A 24,675-nucleotide genomic window follows, 5' to 3' on the forward strand; every position below is an offset into this window, starting at 1 on the left:
AAAGCCTCTTCAACAAGTGGTGTTGGCACAACTGGCTAGCCACCTGCAAAAAATTGAACTTAGACCCCCAGCTAACATCATGTATGAAGGTAAAATCCAAATGGATTAAAGGCCTTGATATCAGACCCAAAACCATAAGATATATAGAACAACACATAGGCAAAACACTCCAGGACATTGAGACTAAAAGCATACTCAAGGAGAAAACTGCACTCTCCAAGCAAGTGAAAGCAGAGATTAACAGATGGGAATATATATATACATATATATATATTTGGTTTTTGGGCCACACCCGGCATTGCTCAGGGGTTACTCCTGGCTGTCTGCTCAGAAATAGGTCCTGGCAGGCACGGGGGACCATATGGGACACCGGGATTCGAACCAACCACCTTTGGTCCTGGATCGGCTGCTTGCAAGGCAAATGCCACTGTGCTATCTCTCCGGGCCCCAGATGGGAATATATTAAGCTGAGAAGCTTCTGCACCTCAAAGGAAATAGCGCCCAGGATACAAGAGCCATCCACTGAGTGGGAGAAACTATTCACCCAATACCCATCAGATAAGGGGCTAATCTCCAAAATATACAAGGCACTGACAGAAATTTACAAGGAAAAAAACATCTAATCCCATCAAAAAATGGGGAGAAGAAATGGACAGACACTTTGACAAAGAAGAAATACAAATGGCCAAAAGACACATGAAAAAATGCTCCACATCACTAATCATCAGGGAGATGCAAACAACTATGAGGTACCACCTCACACCACAGAGAATGGCACACATCACAAAGAATGAGAATAAACAGTGTTGGTGGGGATGTGGAGAGAAAGGAACTCTTATCCACTGCTGGTGGGAATGCCGTTTAGTTCAACCTTTATGGAAAGCGATATGGAGATTCCTCCAAAAACTGGAAATCGAGCTCCCATACGATCCAGCTATACCACTCCTAGGAATATAGCCTAGGAACACAAAAATACAATACAAATACCCCTTCCTTACACTTATATTCATTGCAGCACTATTTACCATAGTAAGACTCTGGAAACAACCAAGATGACCTTCAACAGATGAATGGCTAAAGAAACTGTGGTATATATACACAATGGAATATTATGCAGCTGTTAGGAGAGATGAAGTCATAAAATTTTCCTATACATGGATGTACACAGAATCTATTATGCTGAGTGAAATAAGTCAGAGAAAGAGAGAAAAACGCAGAATGGTCTCATTCATCTATGGGTTTTAAAAAAAATGAAAGACATTCTTGCAATAATAATTTTCAGACACAAAAGACAAAAGAACTGGAAGTTACAGCTCACCTCACAAAGAGTGATGAGTTTTGTTAGAGAAATAACTACATTTTGAACTGTCCTAATAATGAGAATGTTGAGGGAAATGGAAAGCGTGTTCTAGAGTACAGGCGGGGGTCAGGTGGGGAGGAGGGAGATTTGGGACATTGGTGATGGGAATGTTGCACTGGTGATGGGTGGTGTTCTTTACATGACTGAAACCCAAACACAATCATGTATGTAATCAAGGTGTTTAAATAAAATATAAAAAAAAAAAATACCAGGCTTAGGAAACATAAAAAAAAAAAAGAAAGAAAGAAAGAAAAGAAATCACTCCTGGCAGGCTCGGGGGAACATACAGGAAGCCGGGATTTGAACCATCATCTGTCCTGGGTCGGCTGTGTGCAAGGCAAATGCCCTACTGCTGTGCTATCTCTCCAGCCCCTATGAAAAACTTTTACCTTCCCTTAACTACCTAGCAGAATAAATATTGAGAGTACTACTAAAATAAAAAAGATTATGTGTGGCTATATGAAAACACACAAAGTAACTTCTATAAAATAATGAAAGAAAGGGGTTGCTGTAAAGATTTAATGGCTGCTCTATAAAAAATATTAATCTAGCTAGATATTATCTCCATTACAGTACATATTAATCACCCACTGAGATCCTTAAGCAAGAACCAGAATTTTAAATTCTTCTAAATAGTAAGCTTAATGTCAACTTAACTGTTATTGCAAAGAGAAGGAATGGGCATTGAGCCTACAGAATGGTAAGCTAGGCCTTAGGTCAAATAGAGGCCTTATCAGAGAAAAGATAAGACCATGTATTATTAACTGAACATGATCAAATAACACTCTCACTCACGTGAGAGGGGTATGTGGCTGACAGAGGAAAAGTCCTGTTAGAGGCCAGCAGAGGGGTCTTTCTCATCTCATACACAGCCAATCTGCCCAATTCCACAGACCTTCTGGCTCTGGGAGTTCCCTGACACTCAACTGAGACCCAAATTGAGCATTTTCAAGGGTCGCTGTTTGGGAGCTCCCAAGTTTCAGGCTATACTCAATGTAAGTGAAGAAATAACTAACCACAAACCACTTCACTTAAATACCAAATCTGGGAGCAAATGTTTGGGCTGAAGACAATGTCCAACCCTGACTCTTGGCACAGGATCTACCTCAATCCTGAAACAAAAATGCCGTGTCCCGGATCATATTAATGTCGGATTTTACTTACACAAGCAAAAGGAAGAACACTTTGCACACTGACATTTGTACCAGACTTATAGAATTTGGGGGGGGGGGGCGCAAAAATGGTGATAACACACAGCTGAACTTGAACATGGGGGGATAAAAAGGGAAGCAGCTCCACTAACATCAACAAGAAAAATCACCAAGGAGGACAATGACAGATTCTGAAACCTTCAAGTAGATCTAACAATTAGGTGACTCAACCACCTGAAATAAGACAAGTTCTAGTAATGAGAATAATTCTTTTCTGAAGAGGGCGAGAAAGAAAAAAAGAAAAAAAGAAAAAAGAATGCAAGCAATTGGAGGCTGAAAAAATAATGCTAAACAAAATTTAACAATTTTCAGAATCCACCCACTGCAAGATTAACTCTTTGTAAAAGCATCTTCACTTTTCCTTTTTAATGACTTCCCTTTAAAAATAAATAAGTAAAAACAATGCCAGTGGGTCCTTACTGTGTTCTCTAAAAAAAAAAAAAAGAAACTCATTTTCATATAGCCTAAATTTCACAAAAGTTTGCCTGTAAACAATTGGGGGAGGAAAAAATCATTTTATATATTTTTATGACCTCCATGATAAAAATCCTTCCATAATCAAACTCATGGGCATTCCGAGTCTGACAACCTTCCAGAAAAGAAATCCCAAGACTGCCACCAATGCAGTTTAAAGTCGTTAAATATGAGACACAGACTAAAATATCATAAACAGTGAGCATAAAAAGAGTAAAAGCTCTGACCTCCTGTGCCCCTTATAACCCAACAATTTCTAAGAATTATGTCAATGAAACTAAAGAAAAGCTCTTGTCTTTCCCACATTCTGTGTTCCCATAAAAGATGTAGAGAGGAAGCTGGAGCAACGGTACAGTGAGTAAGTAGGATGCTTACACTCAAATAACCCCAATTTGATCACTGGTACCCTATACCCTATATGGTCTTCTAAGCCCCATCAAAAGTGAGTCCTTAATTTTGAAATAAGTTAATGTAAAAAATACCAGTTCTGAGTCTTCTTATGAATCAAATTATTTAAGATTCTGAAATGATTCTTGGGGCTAGAGAGGCAGCGGAGGAGGAAGATGACTGACTTGCATGTTCCTAAGTCCTACTAGAATCCCTGATACCACATACCATCTTCCAAACACAACCAAGGGTCACTCCTGAGTAGAGCCAGAAATAGCCCTAGTTGCATATGTATGTGGCACAAAAACAAAAGGAAAGATTTAGTTGTTTTTTTTGTTTGTTTGTTTGTTTGTTTTGGCTCTGGTGCATCACTTAGCTGTGCTCAAGCTCCCTGGCTCTGTGCTCAGGGATCACTCCTGGTGGGGTTCGAAGGAACCATATGTGATTCTTGAGACTGAACCAAGGTGGGTACAATGTAAGCACCTTACCCCTGTACTAGCTAGCACTAAGCTCCCTTTCCAAAAAGCTTCTGAATCTTAATAGCCAGTGATAATTAAGAATTGATGATTCTTGGTGACAGGAATAGCTCAGGGATCAGGGAGCATGCATTGAATTCACAAGATTCTGAGCTAAGTGTCCATATCACACGGTCTTTCATGAGAGAGACAGACAGACAGACAGACAGACAGACACAGAGAGAGAGAGAAATTCACTAGCCAGAGGTGGCTGGGGGAGGCCTGGGTTCAAGAAAGAGAGATAAAAGGATAGAAACAGGCAGCATCTCGCGATGCTTATCTGCAGCTCCCTAAGCCTGAGCTTTGGTCACTATCTTGTCCACCCCACCCAACCATCCAAGTTTTTTCTTTTACACCCGGTATGACAAGGGGGTCCAGGGGGGTGTTCAGGTTCAACTGTCATTACAGTGGGGATATCCAAGGAGTATGTCCAAGTCCAGCTGTCAAGTGGGAGTACCCAAGGGCCATATCCAAGTCCTGGGCAGGCAGGCAGTCACTACAATCACTGGGACCAGGTTGGTGGCCCCCTGGCACCTATGGTCCCATCTCAAGTAATGGCAAGTAATCCTGGGCCCAAGTGCTGAATAGTTCAACCCAACTATGCAAGCACTGCCCAAAATATAATGGGGTTTTAAGGCCAAAATGCCCCTCTAAGGTGATTTCCTTAAAGAAAACAAGAGTCACTTTGCTCGAAGGCAATAGAACCTCAATAGGTCTTATCCTGTCCTCCCGACTTCTCTCATCCCTCCCACTCTGCAACAAGGCCTCTTTCACTATTTATTAACACCACCAGTAGAGGACAAGTGAGATCTCAAAAAGGTGCAATTCAAACCAGTCAGTTTTACTCCTTATTAGCAACTGTTGAGAAAGAGTGAAAGTGAGAGGGGTAAAGAGGGAGGGAGGGGGAGAGAGAAAATAAACAAGTTACCCAAGCTTCAAAATTAAAACCACAGTATACAAGGAAGCTTTGGCATTACGAATTGATTTTTATGATCCTTGTCCCAGAAAATTGTACCCTGCTGTGAAACCCTATTTGGCTTGTGTGATAAGGTCTTCAACCATCTAGAAGGGTCCCAGGAGGTTTTGGCCCCCAGTGCTATTCCAAGAAGGCTTTCCTAGGTCCTTGGCAGCCACCCAGGAGTCAGAAGATAGTTGAGTTGGTGTCCACTTGGGTTTTGGATAGAAATTACACAGACATTTAGCTATGGAGCTTCCATGTCTCTCTACCTTCCTTCCCTTCCTCCCCTTCTAACAGTCATCTTGCATTTCTCAAAAAAATTTGGGCACCTCGGAAGGCTAACAAATGAAAGAAAGGAAATGAGGAATTCAAATTCAAGAAACCTACCCCAGAGCGTCAAGAACAGTACTGTCAGACAAGTGTCAAATCAACCTCGGCAGCTCTGGGACAGGAGAGACTCCTTGGAATGGGGGAGCAAGCAGAAGGGTCACTTGTTCCTGCTATCAGGCACCCAAAAATCAGCACCTTGTGTCCTGCTGGGCCAAGCCCTGGCTCCCAAGTCAAACATCCTCGCTCTCTTCCATGTCAGGCAGTCTGGCCATGCTGAGCCAATGGGTCAGCCAGCAGGGCCATGGAAGTCTGCATGGAACCTGAGAGTGGGTGCCTGTCAAGGACTCCCTGAAGTACAAATCACTCCAACTGATTCTCCAGGGTACCTTGTCATAGAATGGGATACCCACCCGATGCCTTATGACAAAGTCATTTAAGAAGAACTCTTGGCCAGAGATAGGGCAGGGCTTACAGAACTTGCCTTGGCCATTGCCAATACGAGGTACTGCATATAGTTCCCAGAGCACTGCCAGGAGTGAGTACTGAGTACAGAGGCAAGAATAACCTCTGAGCATTGCTAGGTATGTTGCCAAAACAAACAAACAACAAATAGGAAGAAGGGCAAGTAAGGTATGAAAGCCTCAAACTCAACAACTTAATTGAAAAGCACAACAGGAAAGCGTGTTGCATCTAGACACATTTAACATGCGACTCTCAGCTCCTCTCACAAAGATCTGCTTTAATTTTACTCCGCCTGCCATGTGTCTCTGGGTTATGCAACCTCACCAGAGGTCACACAAGTTTCCCAGAAAAAGAAATCAAAGCTCTCTGTTCAAAATAAAAAAGAACTGCGCCAGGCAAATGCAAAACTCAAACTTGTCATTCTCTGCTGACAAAAGCGATTCACGCAGCACCTTGTTAAAATCTCTGGGGGAAAAGGCATGAAAGCCCAGGGGAAGCAGAAGATCATTCTGCTCTAACACCGATGGTAAAACCATGATCATACCTACAACTCAGAATAATGTCTTTCTTAACTTACCATCTTCCAGCTCCAGACAAAGATTATACACAGCTACGGGCCTCTTCGTCCTCTGGCCTTGTCGCTTCGACTGCCTGGGAGGAGCGTTGGGAGGTGATGTTGGTGGGGGCACTGGCTCAGGGAATGTGGCATCAGGCAGGGTTCTAAATATCTGTAAAGAAGAGGGGACATTAATTATCTCTCCTGAACATATGCTTTTCTCTCAGATAACCATCATCAAACATTGGATTTCCAAGTTTGTTCTCAAAATCCTTTAGATCCTACTTAGGGAGAGACTACAAGCTCTTATGTGCTTAACAGAAGATTATGAAATGAAATTTCAATTTAAAAATCTAGACAGGGGCCAGGGGCCGAAGCGATAGCATAGCAGGTAGGGTTTTTACCTTGCAAGCAGCTGATCCAGGTTCAATCCCTGACATCCTATATGGTACCCAAGCCTGCCAGGAGCGATTTCTGAGCACAAAACCAGAAGTAACCCCTGAATGTCACTGGTTATGTCCCAAAAACAACAACAAAAAATAAAATAAAATAAAAATCAAGGAAAGCCATGTAAAGTGAAAAACAAATTCATTCTCTCCCCCAAAGCAGGTCTGATTGTGTTGACCAAGTGTTACCTAACCCTCCCCTGCTCTTTATCAAAGTTGCCAGGACAAAATATTCAAAAACAAACATCCTACTAAGTTTGCCACTGGATTATATTTATTTATTTATTTGTGGTTTTTGGGTCACACCTGGCAGTGCTCAAGGGTTATTCCTGGCTCCATGCTCAGAAATTACTCCTGGCAGGCATGGGGGACCATATGGGACACCGGAATTCGAACCGATGACCTTCTGCATGAAAGGCAAACGCCTTACCTCCATGCTATCTCTCTGGCCCCATCACTGGATTGTATTTACATCAAGATTCTGGTCTTGATTTTCCCCCAATTAAACACAAGCAGCAACAAACAATTTCAAATATCTTTTAATAATAATATAGTGACCAAAAAGTAAATAACAAATTTTTCACAGTAATATTGAAGGTACATAGTGACAATGAATCAGGGCCATTTCTACCACCAAGGTTGTCCTTCCTCCCCCCTTTTCCCAGCATGTGTCCCACATCTCCCTCCGTTGCCCCCCAGAGTGCTAGTGTAAATGTTCCCCTCTGTGGATAGCTTGTTATAGATAGGGTATTGATTCTGTTGTTGTTGACTTTGGGTTTGGTGTTTAAGTCTGATCATTTTTAATTCCACTCAATGTTCATATGGCTGTTTGGTCCGGTACCACTAATTTTTATTTTCCCCCTAAATTCATGAGGCAGAACAAAATGATTCAAGTTGTGTGGTTCTGCTGGAAGAAGACAAAAACAAAAACAGAAAAAGAAGAAAAACGTAACAAAAAAAAAAGTTAAAAAAAAAAAAAGGAGTGCTGGTGTGGCAAGGTTTTGTGCTCCCTCCATTTTTTTTCCTACATAGGTACAGTAAGTATTGGGGAAGTAAGAAAGGGAATTCCCTTGGCCTAAGAGATTCAGGATTCAGATTCAGATATTCACCTTTCTCTGCCCTTGGAGCATAATGTCATGAGAACAACTACTGGCTCCGTACATGCTCATTACTTCACCCCAAGGTCTTTTTTATGGTGCCAGGAAACTTTCCACTCAGTTGTGGATGATAAAATGGGCCTCTGTAGCTAGAAATCTTGGTATTTGCACAGGTTATAGGACAGTATCTAGGATAGAGTCTTTATGGTTCTAGAAGTGCACTGTTGTTGTAATAAGTCTTCTGTAATAAATAGTCTTGGTTTTTGCTCAAATACTAGGCTGAAGCCTAGGACAGAGTCTTCATTATGGTTCCAGAAGTTCTGCTCGTCTCCGTTGTCAAAGTTGGACCTCTCTTTTACACATTTGAAAATAGCTAATTGTTTAGAAAGTTACCTTTCAGAATTTTCATTCATCCATTTCTTATCCTCCTGGTTTCTCTTAATTACCCCCCAATCTGACCCCTGATTACTGCTCATTCCACAGATGAGCAGTAACAGGATATCTGCTTAGCCGATGCTGTCCTTTGAGAACAGTCAATTCATCTAGGTAATTCAACAGTGTAATTCATCTAGGGGGTGATTTACTATCAATTTCCCCTGGTCCCCAAGACCTGGGAAGACACTTCCTGTCCCTCCATGCAGGAGATCCTTGAGCATACCATCAAATATTTAGAAACATCAGCCTGACAGATACTGCCTCTGCAGAGGGCCAGAGCTCTGTTTCTGGAGGAAACAGGAAGAAAACCAGTGAGCTCAAAACCAATTGCAAATATGAAACACAATTAAAAGACGCAGCACAAGTGTCCTGCAGTCAGTAGAAAATGCTTATTTATGCATGTAAACAGGCATGTGACCTGTGACTACAAGCCAGGATGGCACTTGTACCTGCATGTTCCACTGATTAACTCATCCCCAAGCTGGAGTTCTAATCGCAGTCTCTGAAAGTTGGTTCTCACATAGAAACTTTTATATACTAATAAAAATAAACCATTTCCACAGAGCCTTTGGCTTGACAGTATCATACTGCCCCCTCACGTGTAAGCAGAAATTTTTTTTAAAGTGATTCAAAGTACTGGGGACAAATATTTGCTGGTGAGATTTTAATTTCGGGCTCCAACTGGTAGCCTGCTAGCACCACATTTCTACAGATGCCATGTTCCAATCAGCCACTCTGGCAAACAAGCAAAGTACTCGTCTGCCTTGAGAAATCCACAGTTGTCTAGACGGTTGCCCCAGAGCCGGATTTACAACCGTCTGTCATTAGAGCAGTAGGAACAAGAGGAAGTCAGGTTGAGAAGAGTATGTGTGACACAGGGAGGCAACATGGAAAGTAGGGAACATGTTGTGCACAGAAAGGAAAGCTTTCCCACGTGTGACCCACACAGAGACCAGCCCTAACTTCACAATCATGTTGGATCTTTACAAACAGGGCAAATGCCTTCAAGATGTTATTGAAGAAATCGCAGCCAAGATATGCAGAGCTTCAGTAAATGATTCAGCAGTCATATCCCAACGATTGGGCCGGGTGAGCTGCCAACTTGCCCATGGCACTCCTGGGTAATCTGGAGACTGGCAGGAAGGGGACAAATGCTGCAGATTCCTGGTCTTCCCCATTCTGTGAATTTACCTGGGGACACGGAAATGGGAAGCTACAAGGACAGCAGGAGTCGTCCAAGTGTGCCTAAGTGCTCAGAAGGTATGGTCAGAAGCACCAGGGCTGAACATCCCACAGACAACAGACACTGCCTTGTTTCTATCTCTAGGAGAGAATGATTTGATCCTCAATTCTGCCAGGCAGAATGACAATATGTGGACCTGGATGTTAAGTGCAATAAAGCTAGAGAAAGGCAAAAAACTGTACAATCTTTCTTATAATATGGGGGGAGGGGGACCACAAAGTTCATGGATACAAAAAACCAAATGGATTGAATGTCAGAGGCAGGGAGGCAGGAGAGGGGGAGATGAGGCTGGGTGGTCAAAAGGTACAAATTTCTTCCCTTTTTTTATACAATATAAAATAGAATGTGGTGATGATAGTTAATTATACTGTTGTGGGCCACAGAGACAGTAGGGAGCAGGGCACATACTTATACATGGCCTTTTTCACCCAACCCTGGCTCAAATTCTCCGTATTGCAGTTTTCCACCACCACCAGGGTGGTGGTGTTTCCTGAGCAAAGAGTCAGGAAAAGCTTCTGAGCACTGGCAGGTGTGCCCACCCAAATAAGTTAAAATACTATTGATATTTGGAATTTGCTAGGAAAATGTATCTGAAAATTCTCCACACAGAAGTCAAAGCCGTTACAGTGTTTGCCTTGTATGTGGCTGATGCAGGTTCAATCCTTGGCATCCTATAGGGTCTTCTGAGCCAGGAGTGATCTCTGAGCACAGAGCCAAGAGTAATCCCTTCGAGCCACCGAGTGTGGCCCCAAAACCAACCAACCAAGCAAAAATATCCTACAACAAAAAAAAAGTGACTATGTAAAATATAATTGCTATTAATATAAGAATCAATTTACAATATATATTCAAATAATAAAACATTATCTTGTATTCCTGAGCTAATACACTGCTATGGGACAATCTCAATAAAACTGGGAGAGAGCTGTCTCATTAGGACCTGGGCCTCAGCTTCAGGTTTTCTCACGTTTTTCTTTTAGGTCTAATACATGAAGTTGACAGAATTTTAATGTGTAGCAGCAGCTACATTTAGAAAGTCTTCTAAGCATGGGCTGGAAGGACCAAAATGAAAGCCAGCATCAAAACACCAGAAATGTCATTTCAGATACACACACCCCAGAAAGCACTAGGCCTTTTTAATTCATTCCCTGGACTTCCCAAGGCCTGGTAAGTGGGACTCATTCCTGAGTTTCTCAAGATCAACCAGCCATACTGTACTGGCAAGTCACAGAACTGACCTAAAATCAGAAGGCAAAACCAGTGCCAAAGCACAGACACCAACTACTAAAGGCACAGTGACTGGCTTGGCAGGACTCCAGGTTGGGACGCACTCCTTACAATCATAAACCTGCTGTTTTGTTTATGAGGACCACCACCACTACATCCCAAGGTATTATAGCAATTAAATGAGAGAACACTTACAGAACAGGCAGTCTTCAAGAGTCTACCAGTCACGAGAGCTCATCCCATCAGGAACAGGCAACGGGTAACAAATAAAAATGAACCTCCAACCCACCACCCTATGGCTGCAGCTTTAGACCTTCCTCAGATCCAGCACCAGATTCCCAGTCTTTAGAATAATTTGTGTCAACTCCAAGCTTTCTCTTTTTCTTTATTTCCCCAGGGTAGAAACTGCGTTCACTGCATCTATGTCCCTGCAGCACGAAACACAAGCACCAAGAAGACAATCAAATGCCAACAGCACAGAAGCCCACATATCAACACACCATGGCTGGCAGAAAACAGAGATACTTTGGGAATGTGACTTTAGGAAGGCCCAGCGCAGACCCACAGCACCGAGGTTGGCTGCTTGGTCAAGTGCTGGGGAATGGAGGGGAGAAGGGAGTGAGGATGCCCTGTTTTAGCAAAGCTGTTTCTACAGCTAAGGCTGCCGGCCTTGCCCAAGGGTGGATGACTAGAATGTTTGGATTTTTCCATTATCCCATTGGGAACAGCTGTGGCCACTGGGCATTTGACAGATGCCTAAAATCAGGCCAAGTTGATTTTGAACCTGATTAAGAGGCATCTTGGTCACTGTTCAGAGTGTGGCATTTTTTTTTTTTGATGTTGTTATTGTTGATTTTGGACTAAACCCAGAGATGCTCAGGGGTTATTCCTGGCTCTAAGCTCAGAAATTACTCGGCAGGCTTTAGGGACTATATGGAATGCTGGGAAATGAACCAGGGTTGGTCATGTGCAAGGTAATGACCTACATGCTATGCTATAGCTCTGGCTCCAACATTTTTTTGGTTTTGGTTTTTGGGCCACATTTGGTAATGCTCAGGGGTTACCACTGGCTCTGCACTCAAAAATTACTCCTGGCAGGCTCAGGGGACTATATGGCATGTCATGGATTAAACCTGGATCAGCTACATGCAAGGCAAATGCCCTGTCCATTGTGTTATTGCTCTGGACCCAACTATTTGGGGGGGTAGGGCCACACCTGGCAGTGCTCAGGGGTTCCTCCTGGCTCTATGCTCAGGGGTCATTCTTGGTGGTCCTCAGGTAACCATACAGGATACCTGGAATTGAACCCAGATCAGCCACAGGTAAAGCAAATGCCCAACCAGCTGCACTATTATTCCAGCGCCCCACAGTGTGGCATATTGGGTAATGCTATCTTCACACCTGGCCAGACAGACAGGACAGTCAACCAGGAGAGATTGCAGAGCAATACCTACTTAGAAAGTCCCTGACACGGAAGCCAGGGTCAAAGTAAGATTTAAAAAAAAAAAAACAAAAAAACCACCTCATAATATGGGAGGAGGGGGTTAATACACTCGCCTTTAGCATGTAACCCTGGTTTAAACCCTTGCACTGTATAAGGTACCCCCAAACACCACCAGGGATTACACCTGAGCATAGCATCAAGAATAATCCCAAAGCACCAATATAATTTCCAAATGGCCACATGGCACCATCAGCTTCGGGGTCAAAAGAGAACATGCACTCGAAAGGCCTGGGCTGGCCCTAAGTGACCTGCTTTCCTCTACCCACCTCACCATGGAGCTCCAAAATCGCTGGCACCGACCTCAACAGAATGCTCAGAACCTGTCTGAGAGAATCACATCCCATGATCAAATATGGGTCTGCCCAGGACTGACAAGAATCATGCACTGAGTTCAAGCTGGCTGCTGGATATAGCTGAAGACCCCAGATTTGCTCTGGCTCACTCCTAACTCTGAGTCTCAGAGCATGAAAATTTTGAATCTAAGTTGAAGTCTTTACAGGGCCAATCTCCCTTTTACAGCTGAACAAACGGAAGTCCCAGTGGTTAATGATTTGCTTTTTCTCACACTGGTGGTCATGGCAAACTTCACCTTCCCTTTCAAGATGAAGTCTATAAGCCAAGACCAAGACCAAACCTGTAAGCCAAGACCAAGGTCTGCAAACCAAGCACTTGTGTTCCCATCCCACTAACTCTGATCTCTTTCCTACAAACCATCTTTATTCAGGAGCCCCCCCCCCTCCCATCAGCAGAGACCTTTCTCAGAGGCTGCAATCTTTCCACATGCTTTGCTTTTAGATATTGGAGGAACCAGGGCTGGACAGGTCCTGCCTGGGGCATGCAGCTGGCCATAAGCAAGAGGCCTCTCCATGAAGCCACAGGAGCACATGGAGGAGAAATGGGAGAAGGGAAGCAGGAACTGGGTGGAGCTAGTGGCCTTCCTAGAAAAACAATTGTAATGTTGGTGTACCATGAGGAAGAGAGAGAGAAACACAAACATACACTGTAGAGGAAAGGAGCCAAAAGACAAACTCCTGTGTTATTTTCATATATATATATATATATAAACTTTTAGCCTTAGTTGTTAGAAGTATTTCCAGGTCCTTTTCCTTTACCCCAGTGGGGATGCCAATGATGATGCCTGACTCCACTGAGCAGAGTCAGGGTGACAATGATGTCTACAAATGGGCCACAAAGAACTGTGTTCAGAATTGCCTGCCCTTGGCCACTGACCTCTGCACAAGAGCATAATGTGGTCTAGCACCCACCCCCAGTTTTAATAAGAATAAAAAATAACTAATCATTCATCTGTAGCTGAACAGCATTCAAGGCATTTCAACGGCTGGTAAAGGCACTTTCTCCCCGATGCACAAGGTGAATCTCTAATTAAACCAGGGCGGTGCCACTTTTCCATTCACAGTGTGAACATACACTCCCAATTAGGAAACGTTGTTTTCTGGTTTGCAAACCTTTATAAACACTCCAGGTGCAGTTTTATCAATTTGCACCTGCAAACATTTGGGAAACGCAGCACACGCTTCCCACGCCAGAAGAAAACACTTACCCAAACACAGCTGCAACTTTGACTTTCATAACCCAAAAGTCTACAAATATTCTCCACTGCTTCAAAAGTCAAGCCTCGCTAGAATCTTTTCTTTTCCCCAATGAATCTTCCACTCAACTACAAGCCTGAGCTGTTATTTTGGCCAACACAGTCAAGAAGACCACCCAGGAAACAGACCAATTCCACAGAAAATGTCTTTGCTTTCACTCTTCCTCTTTCTCCTTCAATGCTAGGGTACAGATGCTTCCAAGATTCAGCTTCTTTACCAAGTTGCTAAATTCTGAGGCACAAATTTTAGAGATGACTTGGCTCTACAATAGTGTCAGAAGCACAATAAACCAACTCTTCATGATCTCTCCAAAGGCACAATGGGTACTGTTCCCCACCCAACCCAGAGCTGAGCTTATATTAAAAAATAAAAGCAAGTTTTTCTCTTAAGGTCATCCCTAAGATTTGAACCTGAATATACATAAATACATGGAGAATAAACTCAACAATTTAGGAAACTTTCATATTGCAGGCCTGTTCTTCCCAATGCCAAGCACCATCGCAGGTAAGCTGTGAGGCCATTTTCCAAGAAAGAATAGCTAAAACAAGACCTAGAGGAAAAAACCTCTCTAGCAGGTACATCTAGGATTGTTTTTATCAAAATCATCTGCAATTCTTTCCATGCCCTAGGCATGACCTGGAGTATATTTAAAGATAATACAACACATTTCTTTTTTATTTTAGCCCACAAGAAAATGAAAATGTCTCAAGGAAACCCAGGGTTTGTATGTGGTAAATTCAAGGAAGTGGGGGAGAAGGGAGTGATTAACTCTTTCTGTGTACTTACCACTTTGAGCATTTAGGGAGTTTGAGGTTTTCCTGATCTGCCTATCAAAACTTTCCACCCCTAAACATATTGGCAGCACCAAAATGGTAACAAATATAAATTGTACAGGAGTAACCCCTGAGCACCCCAGATGTGGCCCCCAAAAATAAGAAAATAAATGACATTTCATGTGTAAAAACATGTGACAAAGAATGTGCTTAGAGAATATTATAATGTACTACAATCTGGGGACTTGAGGGACAAAGTAATTGTACATGGGTTCTGTTTTATTTTTCTTAATGTTCTTTGGCTGGAAGTTCAAAATTAAGGTATCAGCAAGGGAACTTCTTCGGAGAATTCTGTTTATGAGTGATTGCCCTTCCACTATAACTTTACCTTGTCCTCTTTCTTTGCATCTTTGTTCTCATAATTAAAAATAAAAAATTAGGGGCCGGCAAGATGGTGCTAGAGGTAAGGTGTCTGCCTTGCAAGCGCTAGCCAAGGAAAGACCACGGTTCGATCCCCCGGCTTCCCATATGGTCCCCCCAAGCCAGGGGCAATTTCTGAGCGCTTAACCAGGAGTAACCCATGAGCATCAAATGGGTGTGGCCAGAAAAAACAAAAAAATTAAAATTAAAAATTAAAAAAAAGAATGCTCTTAGAAGATAAAGCTGCCCAACCTCCCCTTTTGTCCCCTTTGCCAAGACAGAAGAGTGAAAACGCTGGTGTCTGTGGAGTATTGCCCCGTGTTCATGGCACCATGCTGCATCACACTTGGGCTCCTGAACCTTCCAGGATGTGGTTGCTAGATGTACCCAGGAGGTGACCAACCTCCGACAATGATTCTCTCAGAAATACATTTGGGCTTGAGTTTGTTTCTTTTGGGAGTTGTTGCACCCAGCAGTGTTCAGGGTTTACTCCTGGCAGTGCCTAAGGGACCACATTGGGTATCAGGGATAGAAGCCAGGCCAGATACATTCAAGGGAAGAGCTTTACCCATTATACAATCCCTCTGGCATCCTACTCAGTGTTTAGACACCTTAGGGCACAGTCACATTCCAACTTTTCATTAGGATAGTTTGAATTCGGGGTCTAGAAAACATCCATGCAGAAGGGTTTTTTATGTGAGGATTTCCTTTTATTTTATTTTATTTTATTTTATAGTTTGGGGCCATACCTAGGTGTTACTCCTTGCTCTGCACTCAGGAATTACTCCATATGGGAGACCATATGAAATGCCAGGGTTCAAACCCAGTTGGCCTCAAGCAAGGCAAGAAACCTACCCACTTACTCCAGCCCGACAGTTTGAATTTTCAGGAGCCACTCACTGAGTTGAATGCTTTCTTAGAAACTACAGCCTTTGAGCCACTGGGGAAGTCAAAACTGTGCAGAGTTCCAAGGTAGAAATCGGTCCTGTAGTTGGAGGTAATGAGGTCAAGTGAAGAAAAGAAGGAGGTGAAAGACAGCTTCCCTCCTGTGCAAGGTAAATACTCAAAACTGCAAATGAAGCACTGGAACCCAACAAAATTGAAAATTATGGTGGCTGGGGGACGAGCAGGGGAATAGTGGGATGGTGAGTGGGTCTCTGTGGTGACAGGACTGGAACTTACATGGTGACTGTGGTGGCTATCCGCCCCCTTCAGAGGAGTTCAGCTGCTCTCTTGAGTTAAAGAAGGCCACAAACAGTAAAGCAACAACAAAACCCTCTTTTGGTCTTGGGGCCACACACAGCGCTGCTCAGAGATTACCCTAGCTCTGCACTTAAGAGGTCATTCATTCCTGGCAGGCTCGGGGGACCATATAGGATGCTGGGGATCAACCCCAGGTCGGCCACATGCGAGGCAAAGGCACTCCCCACAGTGCTATCACTCCAGCCCCAACAAAACATTTTTTAAATGGCAGAGCAATCACTCTGTAGCCTAGCTTTAAGTTTCTTTTCCCTGTAAGCTACTTTTGGGTTTTGTTCTTTTTTTTTTTTTTTCATCTCTTTTATTGAAGTTCCCTCTGGCTTCTATTAGGAGACTGTGAGAACTGACTTTATACTGCCATCCTAAAGCACACATTTGAAATATGTTTTAGATAATAAATAAGCAATAAATAACACTGATAAATACAACATTCTCAGGAATGCACCGTCACATGTGGAAGCCTTTAACTTAACCAACATCACCACTTCCCCACTCTCCACATTACATGGGCCACAAACTTTTATTGAATCAATTCACCCAAGCAGAGCGTTCCTGGCTGAGATCGCTTGCAGACTCTCTGGTACAAGTGTTTACCCTCAAACTGCATATAAAGTATGTCTATTCTACTATGCATTTTCAGAAAGCAGGACTGTTCTCATTCACCAAACTCCCAAAGGGGCACAAAACTTCAAAACTGGTCCAGAGACACTGAACCGGGCTGAGGTAGAATGAAAAGGTCTTCATCTGAATAACTCATCTGAATAACAAAATCAAAGGGCTTTTCTTTAGATATATAAGGAAGTTTGATAAGGTCCCAGCAGACTTCCAACAGAGTTCAAGAGTGGATGTGCCCATTTGGAGGAGGCCCAGCAGGCATCCTGGAGAAATAAGAAACATGATCGGATCCTACCAACACATCAGTCTAAGGGCTGGTTTCCCAGCATATCCCAAAGCAGCTCACTCAGAGCGCATCACACATTCAGCACAAATATCCCAGTGTATGTATTCAGGACACTCTGGGAATGAGGGTGAATTTATGGACCTTATTCATCATCTGCACAGAAGTAACATCCTAGAGTTTGAGGCCTGTCCTTTGGGAAGAAAGGAGAAATAAAAGGAGAAAAAAGTAAAGAAAGAATGCCTCCACCATCCCATACAGCTATGGCAAAGAAAGAAAACAGATCAAGGCTATAAAATAGATTCCTTGTGAACACACAAAAGCCACAATGTTGATATGGTGCCAGAGTGAGGAGAGCAGGAGGGGGGTTTGGGGGGTTTGGAGACGGTATTGCCAGAGATATATGATGCAGACTGCACGTGAATTTCTTTTGTACATGCAGAATTACTCTTATTGACAAAGGATTATAAATCTCCCTCCGAACCTATTAATCCAGCCACTCTAGGGACTTGGTTTGGCACAACAAGCGGCCTGCAGCCCATGTGTGCTTCCGGTGATCGTGTGTAAGTAATGATGAAGGCAAAAGACCCTCCAGCCATGCCAGTCCCGCCTAATCTTCTGGTGCCAGCGACCTGGCCCAACATGGGGTCCCAAGCTCCTCGTGAAACCTCCTGACTTGACAAAATCAAATACTGAGATTTCTTTCTTATGCCCACACATTCCAACAAAGGCGCACATAAGCACTTTTGCACAATTTAAACTTGGAGCTCACCATGCAGCAAAATTAACTGAAACATTATGCATCACTTAAGCTTAAGAGAAGGAGAGGGGGAAGGAGTCTTGTTTATCTTGGGCCTGTAGAAAAACCATAGAAAACTTTCTAGCTGTGTGGCTTAACTGCTGAAATCCTTTTTGGAATGAGGCCTGCTGTAAATGAATAAAAAAGCTGCCTGACCTTGGGTATGCTTATGTCAATGCTCCAAGCTTCGCTTCTTCCAATCGCCTCTACAGGGCAGGCAAAGCAGCACTGCCTAACTTCCCCAGGCTCGCAGGCTGGTCCTGGCAAGAGGGATGCGAGAACCAGCAAGGACCAGAATTCTCCAATCAAGAGGACAAAACACTTAGGAAAGGGGACCAGAGAAATAGAATAGCAGATAAGATGCTAGCTTTGCACATGACCTGCCCAGGTTCAATCCCTGGCATCCTGTATGGTCCCCTACGTCCAGTCAAAAGTGATTCCAATGTTCAGAGCCAGGAGTAACCCCTGAGCATCATTGAATGTGACCAAAAAAAAAAAACCATTCCTTTATCTTGCCATTGAGGACAATAGGCATCTTCTGAGAACAAATAACTAAGTTGATTTGCAAAGATGCCCCAGTACAGAGTCCTTAAAAGGCAATGGGGGTTCCTCGGCCTGGTTTGATTTTGGGGGGAGAGTTCATTCACTGGAGATTAGGTCTGGATCTAGGGGTTTCCCCAGAGACCCCTCCCTCTGCTGCACACCCACAGAGATCTGCACCCCAAAGAACAAGATGGGAGTGTCTATCATCATAAAAGAAGAATGCCCTGAAGTTGGGACTCACTTTTTACAGTGTCACACTGAGGAATGAGGGTTTAAGAACAGATTTCCTTGGTAGTGGGACCCTGACAGATCAGAGGCATCAGAGCATGACTTGTGGAAAAAGGAGAATCAGAGATGAGACACATCCTTACAGAAAGTTAGAGGGAGCCACTATGGGGAAAAGGATGAATAACACTAAACTAAAGTTTCAAAGCCACTGTGCTACCTGGAACAAAATAAGCCTGGGATAGAATAGGGATGCAAACTTGGAGGGTCAACCACCAGGAGGTATGGAAGGAGTGAAAGGTGATCGACAGAAAGATGAAGCTGGAGATCAAGAATGAGGAAAGCAACTGTCGAGAAAACAACTGAAACATGAAGAGAAAAGTTGCTTCTAGTTTCTCGCTCAATCTATACAAGTGAAAGCCGATCAAGTTCTGGTCATAAAGACAGTGCCACAACCACAGGTCCAGGTTGCAGGAACTCTCGAGGTCACACTTTCTACTAGATACCATTAGTCTGTTTGCATAAAGTCTGGGCTTAGCAAAGAGCCAGCCTCAAGTTTACTCAGGACAGAGGCATGACATGAAAACTAAAACAGAGTCCAGTCCGCAGAGAGCTGTGTCTGTCCATTTGTCAAACTGCAGATACTCTGGGCTCTATTGTCTCAGTGTCCTCAGATATTTTGGTTGCAACCCAAACTAACATGTGACCCAGCTGATATAGTAAAAAGAGACTGAGGACAAAGATCAGAAGGAGCTCAAAGCCAGGACTCAAAGCTGCCATGTACAAGTAACTTAAACATGTATTCTTCAACTTCTAGGACACAGGCTGATGGTTTGGAAAGAGCAAACCCCTGGTTTATGCCTTAGTTCCAACTGCCAGTGTGTGGCCCAGTAGGCAGGCAGGTGTCAGTTCGAAGGTGTTAGAAGGCTGGAGACACAACACAGTGAGCTGATGGGTACTACCAGTGGTTCACATTTGTATGTGGTTTAATTAAAATGAATGGCAGCACCTATGTGAACTGACAGGCCAAAAGCAACTTTCCACCTCTTATCTATGCATCTACCTTTTTTCCTATAAGGAAACAGATTTGTCTGGTAAGCCATTAGCAGACTACTGTCCCTTAGGGTGAAGACCTTAGAGAGCAGTTGGCCCAGTATAGAAACCATATAAAAAAAAACCTGGGCTGAAGGGGGCAAGGGAGGGGGCAAAAAAAAAAAAAAAACCCAAAACAAAACAAAACAAAAAAACCTGGGCTGAAGAAGTAGGTGGCGGCTACACCTGCTGTATTGCTCCTGCTGGATGGTTGGTTGCTGCCTGATTGCTGGAGAAACTGTTTAACAGACTCCTTGCTCCTGCTGCCTTTTGCAGCCTCTGCTGTTTCCTTTTTTCTGATCCTTTTCCTGGTTGACTTCTTGCCCTGGTCCCAACATTGGCTCACTCTCTCTCTCTCCCTCTCTTGACCTAGTGGACAGGCTGTAAAGTCCCTCGCCTCCCTGCTCTGCATCTCCCTTCATTAAACCCTGCTTCTAAACCTCTTTTGGGGGTTCTAATTGGCCCTGACATTTCCAGAGCCTTTCTCTGTTTGGCTCAGCACACCTGACCTAACTCAGGGGCCACCCTAGAGTACCAAATTGGGTTTATCACACCCCCATTTCAGATCTCTAGGAGAAAGCGCTGGATGACAGTGAGTTTAGGGGACACAAAGGGTCACCCCTAGCTAAGCCCAACACTGAGTGCCACCAAGGTAGCAGGCTCACCAAGGAACTGGGCAATAATGGTACTAAATGACTATTAGGTACCCCAGCGAAATCTGGGGGAGATGAAATAGAAGTGGGGCTTGATTTGCACACGGCTGATCCACATTCAATCCAGGCTCTCCTAGCAAAAAAAAAAAAAGATGCTTCCTCCACAAGGATCCAAGTCTTGGACTTAGAAGAACATGACTGTGCTACTATCAAACACAAAACAGCAGGGGGCAGAAAGATAGTACAGTGGGAAGGGTACTTGCCTTGCAACCCAGATTCAACCCCTGGCATCCACAGCTATGAGTGATTCCTGAGTTAGAGGCTGAAATAAGCCCTGAACATCGTTGAGTGTGTCCCAACACAAATAAATAAATACATACATAAACAAATACATAAATAAATACATAAATAAATAAATAAATAAATAAATAAATAAATAAATAAATAAATAAATACAAGCAACAGCAGTGTGCACATCACATCAACACCAATACCAACATTTTTCTTAGGCCTTCTCACCCCCTCTGCTTCTACCACCCATCACCTCCCATGCTAGAGTCGACACAGGCTACCCATCCAGACAACAGAGGGCATCCAGCACATCATATGCTGAGTCCAACTTCCTGGCCCTCCCAACAACTATCTTTTCCACATACTGACGGTATCCCTATTCAACTGATCAGAGCCCTCCAGATCATTGTCTCTGGGATGACCACAACCCAGCGCCTGGATTCTGTTATGCTCTGCTAGCCACAGTGATAGCTTTAGCCTTGTGCCACACTGTCTACACCCCATGCCCCTGAGTGCTCTCTGATCTTCTATTTTTAATCTAAAATCATTCTGCCAGTCTCAGCTTCCTCAACCCCTTTACTAGAAAACTCACAAAAAGGAGGCGGGAGGGCTACTCCTGGCTCTGAGATCAGGGAACTAGACATGGTGCTAGAGAGCAAACCAGGGCCTGCTGCATATAAGGTGGATGCTTTATGTCCTGTGTCATCTCTCTGGCCCTGGACACTGGTGTTCTCACTTGCTTCCCCAACCTGCTCTGTCTCTAATCTCACATTCCAACAGGATCCATTCCTGAGCCCTCTCTCTGGTCTGATCTCCCACACCTTAGGAAAACCTTTCACGCATCTCCACCTGCTTAGCACCATGCTGTAACCCCTAAAACACCCCCAAGCCCCCTTGAAAACATCAATGCCTCCTCCCCAGCCCTAGCGGTCTTGGCTCAGGGTCCACAAGTCCCTTCACCCCCATGCCTGGTCATTTCTCCCTCCCCCTCCTCAACTCCTCGCCTTTCCTTTCCTCCAATCTCCTTTAACCAGGAACTGGGGCTCTTTCAAAGGCCCTGACTCCCCGGGTGAGAGATATGGCCTCCCACCAATTTGAAAATCCTTGAGAATTTCACAGGTCCCAGATTCCACCTGGGAAATGCAATTTTCTGGTTTAGAAAGGAAGAAAGACCTTGATAATATTTTTGGCCTCCACACACTTCCTTTAAAACAACATCCTCATGTATTAAGGAACCCACTGCCAGTACAGATGAGTTAAGTTTCCCAGCGAGCACATGTGGATCCTATAAAAACAGCCCGGGGAAGAGGATAAATTAGGGTCTCCGGGCCCACAACCTCGGGAGGTCTCTTTCTCGAGATCCAATGCTAATCTGGAGCTTGCTTGCCTTAATTACAGGTTGGAGGAACACACACCCCCATCTCACCTTCATGCACTGAACACTCCAATCCACATTTTCTGTTTTCCTCAAGAAACAAAAATAAACAACCACAGAAAAGAAGATGGTATGATACTGTCTGTCTCTGGCCTCTGGCTAGGCTCCTTTCATCCCCTTAGCCAGCATAATGTCTTCCTTCTACATGATTCCTTCCCAGCCTTTCCCATCTATTACCACTGGAATGTTCCCTGCCCCATCACCACCACAGCCAACCCAGACCACGGAAGAGCCTCTGCTGGGCACATGGCCTGGATGATACCAGCCTGGAACAATCAGGGGGAACAACGGTTCTAGGAGCCAGGCCTGGCTCGCTGTGTGTTTATGAAAATCCCAACTGCAAAAAAAAAAAAGAGTGTGATAGAGGCAGGATCCAAGGATCCTGTCTTCAGTCACTGTGGTTCTTGGCAGGAAGGTTCAGGGGGGCTGTGCTTATGGGCCAGCAATGCCAGTACTTCAGAGCCCCTCAGTGGAGGATCTTCCTCCCCAGTAGGCTGAATTCTCCTAGTACCAGGCAGCCTGGCAACAGAGAGACAAGCAAGGAAGAGGGAATCCCCTGGCCTCTACAAGTACCACTCTGAGTCCAAGCCCACTGCCAAAGCTCTAACTAGCTCACCCACCAAGACAGAGCCTACAGGCTGGGGAGGGAAAAGAGAGCATCCTGGGATACCTCTGCGCCACCAGCTGAGACTGGCACAAGCAGCTGCAGCACCAGTAGCCAGTGGTGAAGCTCTAAAGACAGAAGTAGCTACAGACCAGAGGCAGGACTGCACCTCTGTGGGAATCAAATGGGAGGTGCTCCAGGAAACTTCAGAGGCAGGAGCCCAATTATGTGGCTCTTCCCGCCACCAAAGTCCCCCTGTTTTTAGAGAGTAGCAGAAAGAGCGCACTGGTGAAGAGTAGTGTACATTCAATCATTGAAACCCAATCATGAATGTTTCTGTAACCACAGTTTAAATAAAGAAATATAAATATAATAAATATAAATAAATATAAAAAAGAAATCTTACAAAGTAAAAAGTAATAATACAAATAAAAACTGGAGAAAGGGAAAATGGATGGAAAGAAGGGAGAAAGGAAGGAAGAAAAGAAGGAAGATTAAGGAAAAAAAGATTAAAGGAAGGAAGGTTGAAGGAATGAAGGAGAGAGGAAGGGAGGGAAGGAGGGAGGGAGAGAGGAGTAAAACAAGTCCCCCCAGCCAGAATGATTCCTGAGCCTGAGATCCAGGTATAGTTTAAGAACTTAAAATAAAAACCGCCTTTGATGAGGGATGGGTAAACAGGCCAGGGTTAGGGGTGCATTGAGCTTTGAGCAGGATTTGAGCCACATGAACTGAGGGCCCTACGGTGATATGAGAGATCCCGTAACATAAAGTCTGAGCAGTACCTCATCCTTGGACCCTCATACTGACCTACATCAAACACTGAGCACTCATCCACATCCGAACACTCAATACTCACCCACATCATCACTCACAACACTGAACTAGTTGACAGAGAACCCCTGAACTCCCGTTGGGAGTCCTCTCAAAAAATAAATTTTCGGTTAAAAAAAAAAAAAAGAAGAATGACCAAGATGTAAATAGCTTCCAATTTTCATATCTTCAACATAGATGTGAGAAAAATGTTTAGCAAAGTTTCGTAGTTGAGAGAATGGAAAAAGGGGTGCAAAAGTCAACACTAAGTCTATTGTGCCTTGAAATATCAATTATTCCCTCTATTACAGAGAAGCTTTTACCTGTCCCCTAAGAGATTATTCATTGCAAACCAGAAAATCTTCACTTTAGGGTTCCCAAATTCAAGGACCCTCATGATTCCCCTGAAATCTGAAGCATTAACTGAAAGAAGAGGGGGAGTTATGTGCATTTCTTCCAAAGAAAGTGTGACATAGATTGACACAAATATTTTCCCTGTGTTATAGAAATAGACTTTGAGTGAGAAATTTAAGGATAGGAGTGAAAGCAGCAAAAAACAGTCTCCACAGCTTGCCAAAACATGGCCAATGTCCATCTGCATCTGCATCCCACGTTGTCTCACTTCAACACCAGCAATGAGAGATGATAGGGATATACATGAGACACAAAGAAAAAAGGGACACTTCAGACTGGGGCAGGCCAGCCCTGTGAGTGCCTCTTAGCACAAAGCTCACCAACCACCCCAAGTTGAGCTTGGGAGAGAGGAAAGATTGACAAGAAATGGGAAAGGAAAGTGAGCCCTCATATGCTAAACACAAACACAAACTCTATAAAAGAGGCAGACCATCAGCCCACTTTTACCTTTTCATGGTTTTCAATCAAGATTTCCACAACAATGTTCTGGAACTTCAAGTCCATGATGGCTGCCACAGTCTCCTCTTGTGGCCTCATCAGAGTAGGGCCGAACACCACTCCCAGGTTGGCCACGGTCATGAGGTTCTGCTTGGAGTGATTGGAAACGCTGCAAGTGGGGAACAGAGAAAGGCATGTGGTGAAG

General features: G+C 43.9%; 1 protein-coding gene across 1 annotated transcript in view; it reads right to left on the bottom strand.

The window, feature by feature from the left end:
* Positions 1–24,675, bottom strand: part of ARHGAP10 (Rho GTPase activating protein 10) — a 212,455-nt gene that overhangs the window by 44,610 nt on the left and 143,170 nt on the right. The window contains exons 18-19 of the mRNA XM_049770194.1: positions 24,480–24,639; positions 6,275–6,425 (exon numbers count right to left, since the gene is read on the bottom strand). Coding sequence (XP_049626151.1) covers positions 6,275–6,425; positions 24,480–24,639 — 311 coding nt within the window. The remainder of the gene's footprint in view (positions 1–6,274; positions 6,426–24,479; positions 24,640–24,675) is intronic.

This window comes from Suncus etruscus, chromosome 3 (genome assembly GCF_024139225.1).
Source record: "Suncus etruscus isolate mSunEtr1 chromosome 3, mSunEtr1.pri.cur, whole genome shotgun sequence".
NCBI classification, from domain to species: domain Eukaryota; kingdom Metazoa; phylum Chordata; class Mammalia; order Eulipotyphla; family Soricidae; genus Suncus; species Suncus etruscus.